The following is a 15,013-nucleotide window of genomic DNA, read 5'->3' on the forward strand; positions in this document are numbered from 1 at the left end:
TTGTTTATTTGGTACTTGCTGATCTTTTCTCTAAAACAGGTCTTCTTTGGTCAAGTTAGTTCCTATGTTCTAAATCGGCTGAAGGCTCCTGCTCTATTTATAGAACAGTTTTGATTATTTTGTCATGTTAACCAATCAGGATTGTGATTGAGACGACTCAAGTCTGCGATAGCTCACCTATAATTAACAACAATGTAATAGTATATCTTCTTCATCCAGATACACTTGAGATATAAGCCTGATGATCTAAAGCTCTCCGCTCTGGTGAGATGATCTAAGACAACCTGTCAGTGCGGTCCCTCAAATAAATTTACATTTTAGCTTGAGAGCTGTTTATCAAGCTATCCGGGGTATGGAGAGACACCTACATTGCATTCTAATGCTTGGAAAAAGCCACAAAAGATTTTGCGAGATTTATCTCCATGCAGGCGAGTTTATTAACTGGCCCATAGTGTTTATGGTATTATGAAATCTATAAACAAAGTTCTTATGGTGTAAATGTTCCCACATAAAAGATCATTTAATAATTACAAATTATTTAGACCCCGCGTTCGAGCGGTCTCACAGAGAATATTTTCCAGCTACAGTGGAAACAAATGTGCTGAGTTTTGTGTGCTTGCAGTAATCTCATACTGTATTTCTAAGTTGACCCCTTTTTATACCATCTTTGTAATTTAAATCATGTAGATATTTCATGTTTTTATGGATAGCCCCAATGGATTTTTTTTTTAAGATTAATTTCTACATCTCAGCATCACAGACTTCGGCCCAACAGCTGTAAAAACATTTTAAAATGTTTCTTTTCTACAAGTAAGTTACATTGTACCACACAATGAGCAATCTATCTAAATTATTTAAAATATTGTGTGTTTTTTAATAAATGAGTGATCTCATCAAATGTAAAAAAAAAATATCCTTTAAAGATCAGGACAATATAATCTAGTTTGCCATTTAGCCATTCAAATATGAGTCCCATGGCACTGGAAAGAACTTCTTTGTAATTTAGATTCATATACAGTTGCCAACACCGATTTTTACTTGAATGAAAAGATAGAAACAAAAAAAAGCAGTGAATCATAAAAATATAAATTCTTAATTACTACCCAAAGTTAAAAGAACAAAATGACAACAGCCTAAATTAAATCAGCAAATTAAACACACACACACGGGAAAGTTACATCATGGAACCATTAGAAAAATAATTTAGATAATCTATTATTGTAGTTTCAACAACAACAACAAATCACACTTGGTTACCATGGTATACTGATTACAATTGTGGAATTTGTTAGTTACCTTAACAACAATGGAATATATTTTAATCAATTAGAATTCTTGTGCAAAGTAGCTTTCACAGCTTTTTGAAGGGTTTTCAGCTTCAAAGCTATTTTCAATTTATTAGTAAACCCTGTGATATTTATTTTCCAAATAAACTCATGGTGTAGTGACACCCCATATACTTTTCTTGGGGACAATTAATTAAAAAACACTTTTCAAGCAGCTTTTCAAAAAATTTTGGACTTTTTTTTTTCTTGAAAACACCTTTTTGGTTTATATTGAGCACCATTTTAGTTGTCTATATTCTGTTTTTTTTTGTTGTTTTTTTAGCATGCTCAGTTCACATGCTAAAGGAACATGACACACTTTTTCCCTATGTTCTATTTAAGAGAAGAAGTATGAAAATGTATTCTAGTGCTTTATTTTTTCCTCTGCAACTTGTCCCTGTTAGCCAGTGAGCAGCAGACCCCCAGGACTTGCATGTATCACACACTTCCTGTAAGTTTTTAAACAGCTTTCGCTTAATCCTTTTTTTCATATACACGAAACGGCTAAGTAAAAAATCCCTTTAATAACCTTTTTTTTTTTTGTTTAAAAAAATCTTAGTTTAAATCAATTTTTTTAATTTTAGAAATGTGCAGAAATAAAAATATGTCCACCATGATGTTTATGAAAAATTGTAATATATATAGACATACAAAGTTTATTATAAAATTAGTTAAAATGATATGAACTTGTTAATTGCAGATATCATAAACTGATATTATTAAAGGGAAAACAACTTGCATTCAGACACCTTAGGCAATCATCATCATCAATATTGACTTACTAAATTGATCAACCTGTGACTGTGTGTTATATAGCAGTGTTAGGTTTGTGAAGTTTGTAGTGTGCACTTCCAATTCTTGTGAAATATGGAAAGCCTACGTACTGCATTTAATAACCCTATTATCAATCTTTCTTGTTCTTTCTCTCTCTATCTCTCTCTCTCTCTCTATCGTTGGAGAGTAATCAAATACTTATTTCTTTTCTATATAGTTTTGTCCTTTGTTTCTTGTTCCAGTGCTCTAGCAAGGTAAAATGTATAGGGATATTAACAGCTAAATATATTTTAGATAAAGTAATGTACTCAAACTATATATGAATAATATGCAGGTGTTTTTTTTTTTTTTTAATTATGGGGTTGACTCCAATCCTTTAGAAAAACTTATCTAATTATTTTCTACAAAAAAAATCTCCATTAAAGTTTATGGGTGATTTCTGTAAAAAGATCACTTTTCTTTCTGATTGTTGGAGTACAGGACCTTACTCTTGGGAATACTTCACCTGGCCACAAGGAGGAGGCAAAGACATCCCACACCAGAGCTTTAAGTATCCCTCCCACTTCCCTCTCTCTCCCAGTAGTTCTTTGCCTATTCGAAAAATTGGAAGTATAAGCTGCGTTTCCCAGTTACTTATAAAGATAATAAATAGTATAATATTGTATGTATAAAACACACACCAACACTTATGAATATAAAATGGAAATACAAAAAATAAAACTGTGAGAAAAATACAGCCAAAAATCACTATATTGTGAATTAGAATTGTGTGATCTGTAAAGTATAAAACAGATCATAGAACAGTCACACCTAAATCTGAGCGAATTCCTGGTTGAAACATGAAGTCCCAAGAAACTTTCATTGTCGATGATCTTTATACTCAGGTGTTAGAGTAGGTAGATCAATGGTGAAGCCTTAAATAGGAAAGGCTGTGGTTGCTGCTCAAATAACACAGGGAGAGCTGTGATTCACCTCCCAGGAAAGCTGACAAGACAAAAAAGAAGAGAAGAGCGCAGGACCACTCTAAGAGTAAACGTTTTAATAGTACGCAATAAAGCACGATAAGAAATAAACGTACAAGAAAATAGTTTAAAATAGGCACAAGAAAAATATCACCTCGACCTCCAGTAACTTTCAAGTACACTCTCAGTCCGCTTCTTATTCAACCTGTACTTGCGGCGTGCAATGACTACTATTGGCTTCCAGGAGAGCGGGTGTCTCAGAGTTGTGTACAGCTGGTGCCGGGTGAGGCCGATAGGACCTGTGTGGACAAAGATCCTCAACGTGTTTCTTCTGTTTGCGAACAGACTTCTTGAAGTTAGAGGGCTTTAAGACACGTCTGGTGTCATATGCTGATTTCACTGTAGCCCGCATTACCCTTTTGGCAAGAGGTCTGCTGTGCAGAGGTTTGTGCACAGTTATTTGGGACATTTTATTCACTGTCCCATAGGGCTAGACCATCCTGGCAGTTAAACTCCTATGTATTTTCCTGGGTGACTAGAAGAGAAAGAGGGGCCACGGTGACAACGTTTGTTTACCCAAATTGGGTACACTGTACCTTTTAAGTACCACTAGTCTAGAGTTTGTTTCCTATGCAGCGCTTCCTTGTCAGAGGGACACTAAAGCACCAAGGTTTGTAGCCAGGTAGCCAACGGAAAGTGATGTGGCCATTTTAGCACTAGTGGTAAGGGAAGAGTTAAGCATCTTCCCCACTGTAGAGCAGTTTTGGCGCACATCTCCGCCCACAGCTTCTCTGTACTTGGCTGTGGAGATTGTATCAGCTCACTGAAGAGTGGTGTGCGTGACGACTGCAGTTTGTTATAAGGAGACACCTAGGCTTAGGACAAGGGTAAGAACCCATACCGGAGCTGGGGAAAAAATGGTGTTTAGAAGGGAGTCTTCACATTATACACCAGGGACAATTGGGCTCTACAGTGAGCGCTCAGTGAGCATAATAGGCCCTGGGAATATTGATTTATCCTGATAAAGATACTATATTATTTTTAGGATTAAAGAGGCACTACGCGGTCACTGTTTGTCAGAAGAGATAAATTATGTAAATAAATCAAAAATAAGCACACAGTGTCTTTTTTTTTTTTTTACCAAAGGTAGTATCTTCAATCAACATTGATCAGGAGATTGTTGTTCCTTCGTTTTGCCCTAACCCAAGTCTTCTAAAGAGAGATTACTTCATACACTTGACGTAGTTAGAGCTTTGAAATTCTACCGGCAGGTGACTAAGGATTTCCGTCAATACTCCAGTCTTTTTGTGTTGTATTTGGGTAAATAAAAGGGTCAAAAGGCTTAGTCTGTTTCCTTGTCGTTTTGGTTACAAAGTCTTATTTATTCTGCTTACTTGAAGGCTGGTCAGAAACCACAGGTAAAGATTACAGCTCAATCCACCTGCTCAGTATCTACATCATGGACGTTTAAGAATGAGGCTTCTGTAGAATAGATATGCAGGGCGGCAACATGTTCTTCCTTTCATACTTTCACCAAATTTTCCCACTTGATGTTTTTGCCTCAGTGGAGGCTGCTTTTTGTTAGGATTTTGTAGGTGGTGATACCTGGGAAATACGTGTCTGCCTTTCTCCCCCCCCCCCTCCTTTTTTTATTTGTGGACATCTCAGCTTGGGTATAAGTTCCCAAGAGTAAGGTCATGGACTCTCACAACCAATAGAAAGAAAACATAATTTATTCTTACCATATAAATGTAATTCTTTCTTGGTTGTGATACTCCACAAACCTACCCATGTTTGTCAGTGACTGCAGTTTTATTTGCACCTCTTTACCCAAGTTATCCCCTTTCTTTATTTCTCTCTTATCTGGTGTATACGTACTACTGGGAGAGAGAGGGAAGTGGGAGGGATAATAGCTCTGGTGTGGGGTGTCTTGCCTCCTCCTGGTGGCCAAGTGAAGTATTTACAAAAGTAAGGTTGTGGACTCTCACAACCAAGAAAGAAATACATTTATCAGGTAAGAATAAATTATGTTAGTGCAACATCAAAATGTTTAATGATAAAGGATTTTCTTGCTTTAGGACAAAATCTGTGTTGGTTGTGGACCGGTGTTAAATAGAGTTGTGTTGGGTGATGACGTACATGAGGTAGGAACATTCTGTGCAGTTACTGAGAATAATTTTGTTTACAAGGAGGGGACGTTGCGTGCAGTTACTAAGAATGACGATTTTATATATGAGGAAGGAATGTTACACACTGTTACAGAGGATGACGATTTTACAAGGAGGGATTGTTATGTGCAATGATTTTGTATATGAGGAGGGAATGTTAAATGCCGTTACTGAAGGCGATGAAAACACACTTTATTAGTCAAATATAAAAGTGGTACATCTAGGAGGAATGTATATAAATATATTTAATGTTTTGCTCCTCTGTACGTCACTTAATAATAGATAATCCTGCTCATAGTACACCCATAAATTAATAACAGCCACTGGGGTTACTCTGCGCAACTGCTGAAAACATAATGTCATATATTACCCCTTATGTAGTAAAAACTTAATGTAATAAAAGAAATGAAAACTAAACAGCAGGAAAGAGAACATTTTGTATATAGAAAAATAATAAATGGAAAAAATATAGATTTTGCAATTAGTCATAGAAATGAATAATCAGCACAAATGAAAACATTACTTAATAAACAAATAATATCCAATTTCCTAATCATATCACTGGGAACTCGTGTTTGCTGAATTTTGTCTGAATTTAATGTTGTTGAATTGTCGAATAAGAAGCACATTCGTCTATTTATATTAGAACTACTTAAAATTTGATGTTTCTTGATTAATTTTTTTATGCAAGAAGCATAATTATTATTTTTTTACAACAAGCCTTTAAATGCAGAACACTGGATTGTTCTTTAAACTTTCCAGTAAAATAGTAATGTTAAAGAGAATGCAATATCCGCACAGCTCATCATTTCAATATTCTAAATAAGGGTTACACACAAATAATCCTTTTTTTTTATCTTTCTTTTTTTTAGGTGGAAATTTCTGTGCTGGCTTTGATTTGAAGGAACTTTCAAGCAATGCAACCTCTTTAAGGATAGAGCCAGATGTCACTAAAGGTCCATGTCCAATGGTATGTATCATATCAAATTGGTTGGTTCTGATGAAAACCCACAGCACTGCAGGCCAAATTTATGAAATTACCATGTAACATGAGAAAGCTGTTCAGTATGGTTTATTAACACTGCATCAGCTTACGTTTAAATTAGGCATCTTACTAGAAGAATGTTCACCCTTTTTTTTCAGTTTGCATAGTAGTTATGATATAGTTTGGTCACTTGCCCTCACAGTGCAGTGAGAAGGAACGTAGAGATGTCACCTCAAATGTATTTATAGTGCACAACCTACGAATAGTAGAACATTGTTGCCAAGTTTGTTACCCATCCTTTTTTTTTATTTATTTATAAAAAACAGATTTTCCCTTTCTCATATATAACTTTCTATTATCAATTGCAGCATTTAATTACTGATTCTGATAGAGATGGATAAGTCTAATATTCATTTATATTGGTCTTATACTAATTTGCATACACTTCAGGGTATGTCACACTTGACTATAATCTTTCTTTCACTCCTCACATATAGTCTATGGCCAGTTCCTGCTGTTTACACCTATAAAACATTCACCAATTTCTCACAAAAGACATAACTAAGATTCACATTTACTCTCACATCATTTCCTGCCTCGACTATTGCAACTCCATCCTATCTGCTCTCCCTAGCTGCTGTCTGTCTCTTCCATACTAAATACCTCTGTCAAACTGATCGGCTTTACACGTCACTCCTCATCTGCAGCAGGAAGCCAACCCCTTCACTGGCTTCCTCTAACCTCAAGAATAAAACACAAAATCCTAACTCTGACATTCAAGGCCTTCAATAACACTGGTCCCCCAATATCTCAGACCTCGTCTCCAGATACTCTCCCTCCTGTCCCATTCTCTCTGATCATGACCTCCTTCTCTCCTCCTCTCTTGCTACCTCCTCACACTCTTGTCTACAGGACTTCATCAGAATGGCCCCTTTCTTTCATGTAATTAGCAAGAGTCCATGAGCTAGTGACGTATGGGATATACATTCCTACCAGGAGGGGCAAAGTTTCCCAAACCTCAAAATGCCTATAAATACACCCCTCACCACACCCACAAATCAGTTTTACAAACTTTGCCTCCTATGGAGGTGGTGAAGTAAGTTTGTGCTAGATTCTACGTTGATATGCGCTCCGCAGCAGGTTGGAGCCCGGTTTTCCTCTCAGCGTGCAGTGAATGTCAGAGGGATGTGAGGAGAGTATTGCCTATTTGAATTCAATGATCTCCTTCTACGGGGTCTATTTCATAGGTTCTCTGTTATCGGTCGTAGAGATTCATCTCTTACCTCCTTTTTCAGATCGACGATATACTCTTATTTATATACCATTACCTCTGCTGATTTTCGTTTCAGTACTGGTTTGGCTTTCTACAACATGTAGATGAGTGTCCTGGGGTAAGTAAGTCTTATTTTCTGTGACACTCTAAGCTATGGTTGGGCACTTTTTTATAAAGTTCTAAATATATGTATTCAAACATTTATTTGCCTTGAATCAGGATGTTCAACATTCCTTATTTCAGACAGTCAGTTTCATATTTGGGATAATGCATATGAATAAATTAATTTTTTTCTTACCTTAAAATTTGACTTTTTCCCTGTGGGCTGTTAGGCTCACGGGGGCTGAAAATGCTTCATTTTATTGCGTCATTCTTGGCGCGGACTTTTTTGGCGCAAATTTTTTTTTCTGTTTCCGGTGTCATACGTGTCATCGGAAGTTGCGTCATTTTTGACGTTCTTTTGCGCCAAAAGTGTCGGCGTTCCGGATGTGGCGTCATTTTTGGCGCCAAAAGCATTTAGGCGCCAAATAATGTGGGCATCATTTTTGGCGCTAAAAAAATATGGGCGTCACTATTGTCTCCACATTATTTAAGTCTCATTATTTATTGCTTCTGGTTGCTAGAAGCTTGTTCACTGGCATTTTTTCCCATTCCTGAAACTGTCAGGAATTTGATTTGATCAATTTTGCTTTATATGTTGTTTTTTCTATTACATATTGCAAGATGTCCCACGTTGAAACTGAGTCAGAAGATACTTCTGGAAAATCGCTGCCTGGTGCTGGAGCTACCAAAGCTAAGTGTATCTGCTGTAAACTTATGGTATCTGTTCCTCCAGCTGTTGTTTGTACTGTTTGTCATGACAAACTTGTTAATGCAAATAATATTTCCTTTAGTACTGTTACATTACCTGTTGCTGTTCTGTCAACATCTAATACTCAGAGTGTTCCTGATAACATAAGAGATTTTGTTTCTAAATCCATTAAGAAGGCTATGTCTGTTATTCCTTCTTCTAGTAAACGTAAAAAATCTTTTAAAACTTCTCATTTTTCAGATGAATTTTTAAATGAACATCATCATTCTGATTCTGATAATGGTTCTTCTGGTTCAGAGGATTCTGTCTCAGAGGTTGATGCTGATAAATCTTCATATTTATTTAAAATTGAATTTATTCGTTCTTTACTTAAAGAAGTCCTAATTGCATTAGAAATTGAGGATTCTGGTCCTCTTGATACTAAATCTAAACGTTTAGATAAGGTTTTTAAATCTCCTGTAGTTATTCCAGAAGTTTTTCCTGTCCCTAGTGCTATTTCTGAAGTAATTTCCAGGGAATGGAATAATTTGGGTAATTCATTTACTCCTTCTAAACGTTTTAAGCAATTATATCCTGTGCCATCTGACAGATTAGAGTTTTGGGACAAAATCCCTAAGGTTGATGGGGCTGTCTCTACTCTTGCTAAGCGTACTACTATTCCTACGGCAGATGGTACTTCCTTTAAGGATCCTTTAGATAGGAAAATTGAATCCTTTCTAAGAAAAGCTTACTTGTGTTCAGGTAATCTTCTTGGACCTGCTATATCTTTAGCGGATGTTGCTGCAGCTTCAACTTTTTGGTTAGAAGCTTTAGCGCAACAAGTAACAGATCATAATTCTCATAGCATTATTCTTCTTCTTCAACATGCTAATAATTTTATTTGTGATGCCATCTTTGATATCATTAGAGTTGATGTCAGGTATATGTCTCTAGCTATTTTAGCTAGAAGAGCTTTATGGCTTAAAACTTGGAATGCTGATATGTCTTCTAAGTCTACTCTGCTTTCCCTTTCTTTCCAGGGTAATAAATTGTTTGGTTCTCAGTTGGATTCTATTATCTGAACTGTTACTGGAGGGAAAGGAACTTCTTTACCACAGGATAAAACATGATAAAAAATCTAAAGGTAATTTTAGGTCTAATAATCGTTTTCGTTCCTTTCGTCACAACAAGGAACAAAAACCTGATCCTTCATCCTCAGGAGCGGTATCAGTTTGGAAACCATCTCCAGTCTGGAATAAATCCAAGCCTTTTAGAAAATCAAAGCCAGCTCCTAAGTCCACATGAAGGTGCGGCCCTCATTCCAGCTCTGCTGGTAGGGGGCAGATTACGTTTTTTCAAAGAAATTTGGATCAATTCCATTCACAATCTTTGGATTCAGAACATTATTTCAGAAGGGTACAGAATTGGCTTCAAGATAAGGCCTCCTGCAAAGAGATTTTTTCTTTCCCGTGTCCCAGTAAACCCAGCGAAGGCTCAAGCATTTCTGAAATGTGTTTCAGATCTAGAGTTGGCTGGAGTAATTATGCCAGTTCCAGTTCTGGAACAGGGACTGGGGTTTTATTCAAATCTCTTCATTGTACCAAAGAAGGAGAATTCCTTCAGACCAGTTCTGGATCTAAAAATATTGAATCGTTATGTAAGGATACCAACATTCAAAATGGTAACTGTAAGGACTATCCTGCCTTTTGTTCAGCAAGGGCATTATATGTCTACAATAGATTTACAGGATGCATATCTGCATATTCCGATTCATCCAGATCACTATCAGTTTCTGAGATTCTCTTTCCTAGACAAGCATTACCAGTTTGTGGCTCTGCCGTTCGGCCTAGCTACAGCTCCAAGAATTTTTACGAAGGTTCTCGGTGCCCTTCTGTCTGTAATCAGAGAACAGGGTATTGTGGTATTTCCTTATTTGGACGATATCTTGGTACTTGCTCAGTCTTCACATTTAGCAGAATCTCATACGAATCGACTTGTGTTGTTTCTTCAACATCATGGTTGGAGGATCAATTTACCAAAAAGTTCATTGATTCCTCAGACACAGGTAACCTTTTTAGGTTTCCAGATAGATTCAGTGTCCATGACTCTATCTTTGACAGACAAGAGACGTCTAAAATTGATATCAGCTTGTCAAAACCTTCATTCACAATCATTCCCTTCGGTAGCCTTATGCATGGAAATTCTAGGTCTTATGACTGCTGCATCAGACGCAATCCCCTTTGCTCGTTTTCACATGCGGCCTCTTCAGCTCTGTATGCTGAACCAGTGGTGCAGGGATTACACAAAGATATCTCAATTAATATCTTTAAAACCCATTGTACGACACTCTCTGACGTGGTGGACAGATCACCATCGTTTAGTTCAGGGGGCTTCTTTTGTTCTTCCGACCTGGACTGTAATTTCAACAGATGCAAGTCTTACAGGTTGGGGAGCTGTGTGGGGGTCTCTGACAGCACAAGGGGTTTGGGAATCTCAGGAGGTGAGATTACTAATCAATATTTTGGAACTCCGTGCAATTTTCAGAGCTCTTCAGTCTTGGCCTCTTCTAAAGAGAGAATCGTTCATTTGTTTTCAGACAGACAATGTCACAACTGTGGCATACATCAATCATCAAGGAGGGACTCACAGTCCTCTGGCTATGAAAGAAGTATCTCGAATTCTGGTATGGGCGGAATCCAGCTCCTGTCTAGTTTCTGCGGTTCATATCCCAGGTATAGACAATTGGGAAGCGGATTATCTCAGTCACCAAACGTTACATCCAGGCGAATGGTCTCTTCACCCAGAGGTATTTCTTCAGATTGTTCAAATGTGGGGTCTTCCAGAAATAGATCTGATGGCTTCTCATCTAAACAAGAAACTTCCCAGGTATCTGTCCAGATCCAGGGATCCTCAAGCGGAAGCAGTGGATGCGTTGTCACTTCCTTGGAAGTATCATCCTGCCTATATCTTTCCGCCTCTAGTTCTTCTTCAAAGAGTAATCTCCAAGATTCTGAAGGAATGCTCGTTTGTTCTGCTGGTGGCTCCAGCATGGCCTCACAGGTTTTGGTATGCGGATCTTGTCCAGATGGCCTCTTGCCAACCGTGGACTCTTCCGTTAAGACCAGACCTTCTGTCACAAGGTCCTTTTTTCCATCAGGATCTCAAATCCTTAAATTTAAAGGTATGGAGATTGAACGCTTGATTCTTAGTCAAAGAGGTTTCTCTGACTCTGTGATTAATACTATGTTACAGGCTCGTAAATCCGTATCTAGGGAGATATATTATAGAGTCTGGAAGACTTATATTTCTTGGTGTCTTTCTCATCATTTTTCCTGGCATTCTTTTAGAATTCCGAGAATTTTACAGTTTCTTCAGGATGGTTTGGATAAAGGTTTGTCTGCAAGTTCCTTGAAAGGACAAATCTCTGCTCTTTCTGTTCTTTTTCACAGAAAGATTGCTAATCTTCCTGATATTCATTGTTTTGTACAAGCTTTGGTTCGTATAAAACCTGTCATTAAGTCAATTTCTCCTCCTTGGAGTTTGAATTTGGTTCTGGGGGCTCTTCAAGCTCCTCCGTTTGAACCTATGCATTCTTTGGACATTAAATTACTTTCTTGGAAAGTTTTGTTCCTTTTGGCCATCTCTTCTGCCAGAAGAGTTTCTGAATTATCTGCTCTTTCTTGTGAGTCTCCTTTTCTGATTTTTCATCAGGATAAGGCGGTGTTTTGCGAACTTCTTTTAAATTTTTACTTAAGGTTGTGAATTCTAACAACATTAGTAGAGAAATTGTGGTTCCTTCATTATGTCCTAATCCTAAGAATTCTAAGGAGAAATCATTGCTTTCTTTGGATGTAGTTAGAGCTTTGAAATATTATGTTGAAGCTACTAAGAATTTCCGAAAGACTTCTAGTCTATTTGTTATCTTTTCCGGTTCTAGGAAAGGTAAGAAGGCTTCTGCCATTTCTTTGGCATCTTGGTTGAAATCTTTAATTCATCATGCTTATGTTGAGTGGGGTAAAACTCCGCCTCAAAGGATTACAGCTCATTCTACTAGGTCAGTTTCTACTTCCTGGGCGTTTAGGAATGAAGCTTCGGTTGATCAGATTTGCAAAGCAGCAACTTGGTCTTCTTTGCATACTTTTACTAAATTCTACCATTTTGATGTGTTTTCTTCTTCTGAAGCAGTTTTTGGTAGAAAAGTACTTCAGGCAGCTGTTTCAGTTTGATTCTTCTGCTTATAATTTCAGTTTTTTTCATTATAAGTTTTTAACTTTGTTTTGGGTGTGGATTATTTTCAGCGGAATTGGCTGTCTTTATTTTATCCCTCCCTCTCTAGTGACTCTTGCGTGGAAGATCCACATCTTGGGTAGTCATTATCCCATACGTCACTAGCTCATGGACTCTTGCTAATTACATGAAAGAAAACATAATTTATGTAAGAACTTATCTGATAAATTCATTTCTTTCATATTAGCAAGAGTCCATGAGGCCCACCCTTTTTTTGTGGTGGTTATGATTTTTTTGTATAAAGCACAATTATTCCAATTCCTTATATTTATGCTTCGCACTTTTTTCTTATCACCCCACTTCTTGGCTATTCGTTAAACTGATTTGTGGGTGTGGTGAGGGGTGTATTTATAGGCATTTTGAGGTTTGGGAAACTTTGCCCCTCCTGGTAGGAATGTATATCCCATACGTCACTAGCTCATGGACTCTTGCTAATATGAAAGAAATGAATTTATCAGGTAAGTTCTTACATAAATTATGTTATTTCGTGGAACTCTCTGCCTCACTCCACAAGACACTACCCTAGTTTTCATAGTTGAAAGCGTTCCTAAAAGACTCTACTGTTAATGCATAAATACCACATACGCTAACCTTTTTTACCTTAGTTCATCACCTCCTCCATTGTGATACCCTTGAACCTCCTTAGCTAGTAAGCCTAGAGCCCAGCTATTTTGTTGTTCACGTTCATGAGAGGTCATTTACAACAGTGCAACGCTTGGCAGGGCCCTCTATGCATTTGTCTCCTATATATGCTACCTTTGCTTATTATTCCTATGTTTATAGCACTGTGGAATTTGTTGGCCTTCTACAAATAACTCATAATGTTTAAATTTAGCCAGCCCCACCCCACTATACCTAAAAGGCAGAAGGCTCTTTAGTTCTTTATATTTATCTTGCTTTTATTTTATCTTTTAAAAATATGTAATTTTCCTTAAATATGTAATTGTTATGCTGAGTAGTATTTGTCAGTCCAAGAGATGGACCCAGAGACTGAACTAGGATTTGAGTATAAACGACCTAAACATTCTGGATAAAGCTCTAGAAGTGACCCACCAATTGCTAGATTTTGAAGACAATAAGGATAAAGTAATGTAAGGAAGGATTGGCATAAAGCTGGAGACCGAGACACATAGGGCCAGATTACGAGTGGATCAGTGTTTTTTTGCGCTCAAAGATTCACACTCGTAGTACAAAGTGAAAGTAAAAGGTTTGCGTTCTCGCAGTCGTAAAGTCGCTGTAACAAATAGACTTTAAGAAGTTGCAAAAGCAAAATCGCATTCCCCCATAGGCTTCAATGGAGCAGAAAAAGTTGAAAAAAAACAACAACCACAAGTTGCGCAAACATGATCACGGTTATTTAAAGGCGCAACATAAGATAATATTGCATATTTCATAATACAATGTTCTGCACATAGCAGAATATGTTCTATTTATTCTTAAAGAGATATGTAAATATATATCTGATAGATTTTTAAACAATATATTTATTACCTATATATATATATGTATACCTCACTTTACAGCGCTTCACTTTACAGCGTTTCGCTAATACAGCGCTTTGTGGAGCTGAAGCTCAACCTCCAAGGATTTTGAAACAGTGCTGTAATCTTTGTGAGATTGCGAGAAAAGTGACTGGCACCATTTTGTTATGCTTAGTTTACTTTGCTTACAGCATTACAGTGCAATCTGTGTCTCAGTGCTTCAGTCTGGCATTACTACACTAATTTTCACTATTTTACAGGCACAGTATTTATTGGATACTAATTGAATACTGTGCTGTGCTAGTGTTAAACTAAACGTAGCACTATTGCACCCCTAAAATGTTAGTTCAAACATGTTTTTAAGTTTTTAAACACACTGGCAAGTGAAAAGAAAGCTAAAACTGCCTTGCTTCACTTTAAGGCGGTTTTCACTATATATTTTAGAGAGTATAAAGCACTCACCGGACTTCAGTCAACTGTGCAAAAAAGATTTATTAGAGTGACGTTTCAGGGTAAAAGAACCCCTTCTTCTGACAATCAAACATTGTGAAATGAAAACATATATAGGCCCATTTGGCCCACCCTCAAATTAATTAACAAATCAGTGAGCACCGTCTGCAAAACTAAAGCTACTGAGCATGTCTGAAAAAGTGTAAACAAAACAATGAAGATATTGGTATATAAAAATAAAGAAAAGTGAAAATTAGGATGCAATTGCTCTGTCCACTTATGTCCATCAGCCCTAATAAAACAGCAGTGTCTAAAGGAGCCCAAACAAAAACATAAACAAAAACATAAAATATGCCAAGTGCAGGCGATCCAGATCGGACACAAACAAAGCATAAACACCGCGGATAAATACAACTCATTATTGGCCAAACACTGATATCCAATTGTGCAAAAGGAACAATAAACACGCCCATATGGCGTGTCGTACCTGACAAGACTAATAAAGGCAATGAGACTTC

General features: G+C 37.1%; 1 protein-coding gene across 2 annotated transcripts in view; it reads left to right on the forward strand.

The window, feature by feature from the left end:
* LOC128660735 (enoyl-CoA hydratase EchA19) overlaps positions 1-15,013 on the forward strand; it is a 175,932-nt gene that overhangs the window by 65,364 nt on the left and 95,555 nt on the right. For both annotated transcript variants that reach the window (XM_053714724.1, XM_053714725.1), the window contains exon 4: positions 6,102-6,199. In XM_053714724.1, coding sequence (XP_053570699.1) covers positions 6,102-6,199 — 98 coding nt within the window. The remainder of the gene's footprint in view (positions 1-6,101; positions 6,200-15,013) is intronic.

Source organism: Bombina bombina, chromosome 5 (assembly GCF_027579735.1).
Source record: "Bombina bombina isolate aBomBom1 chromosome 5, aBomBom1.pri, whole genome shotgun sequence".
Lineage (NCBI taxonomy): Eukaryota > Metazoa > Chordata > Amphibia > Anura > Bombinatoridae > Bombina > Bombina bombina.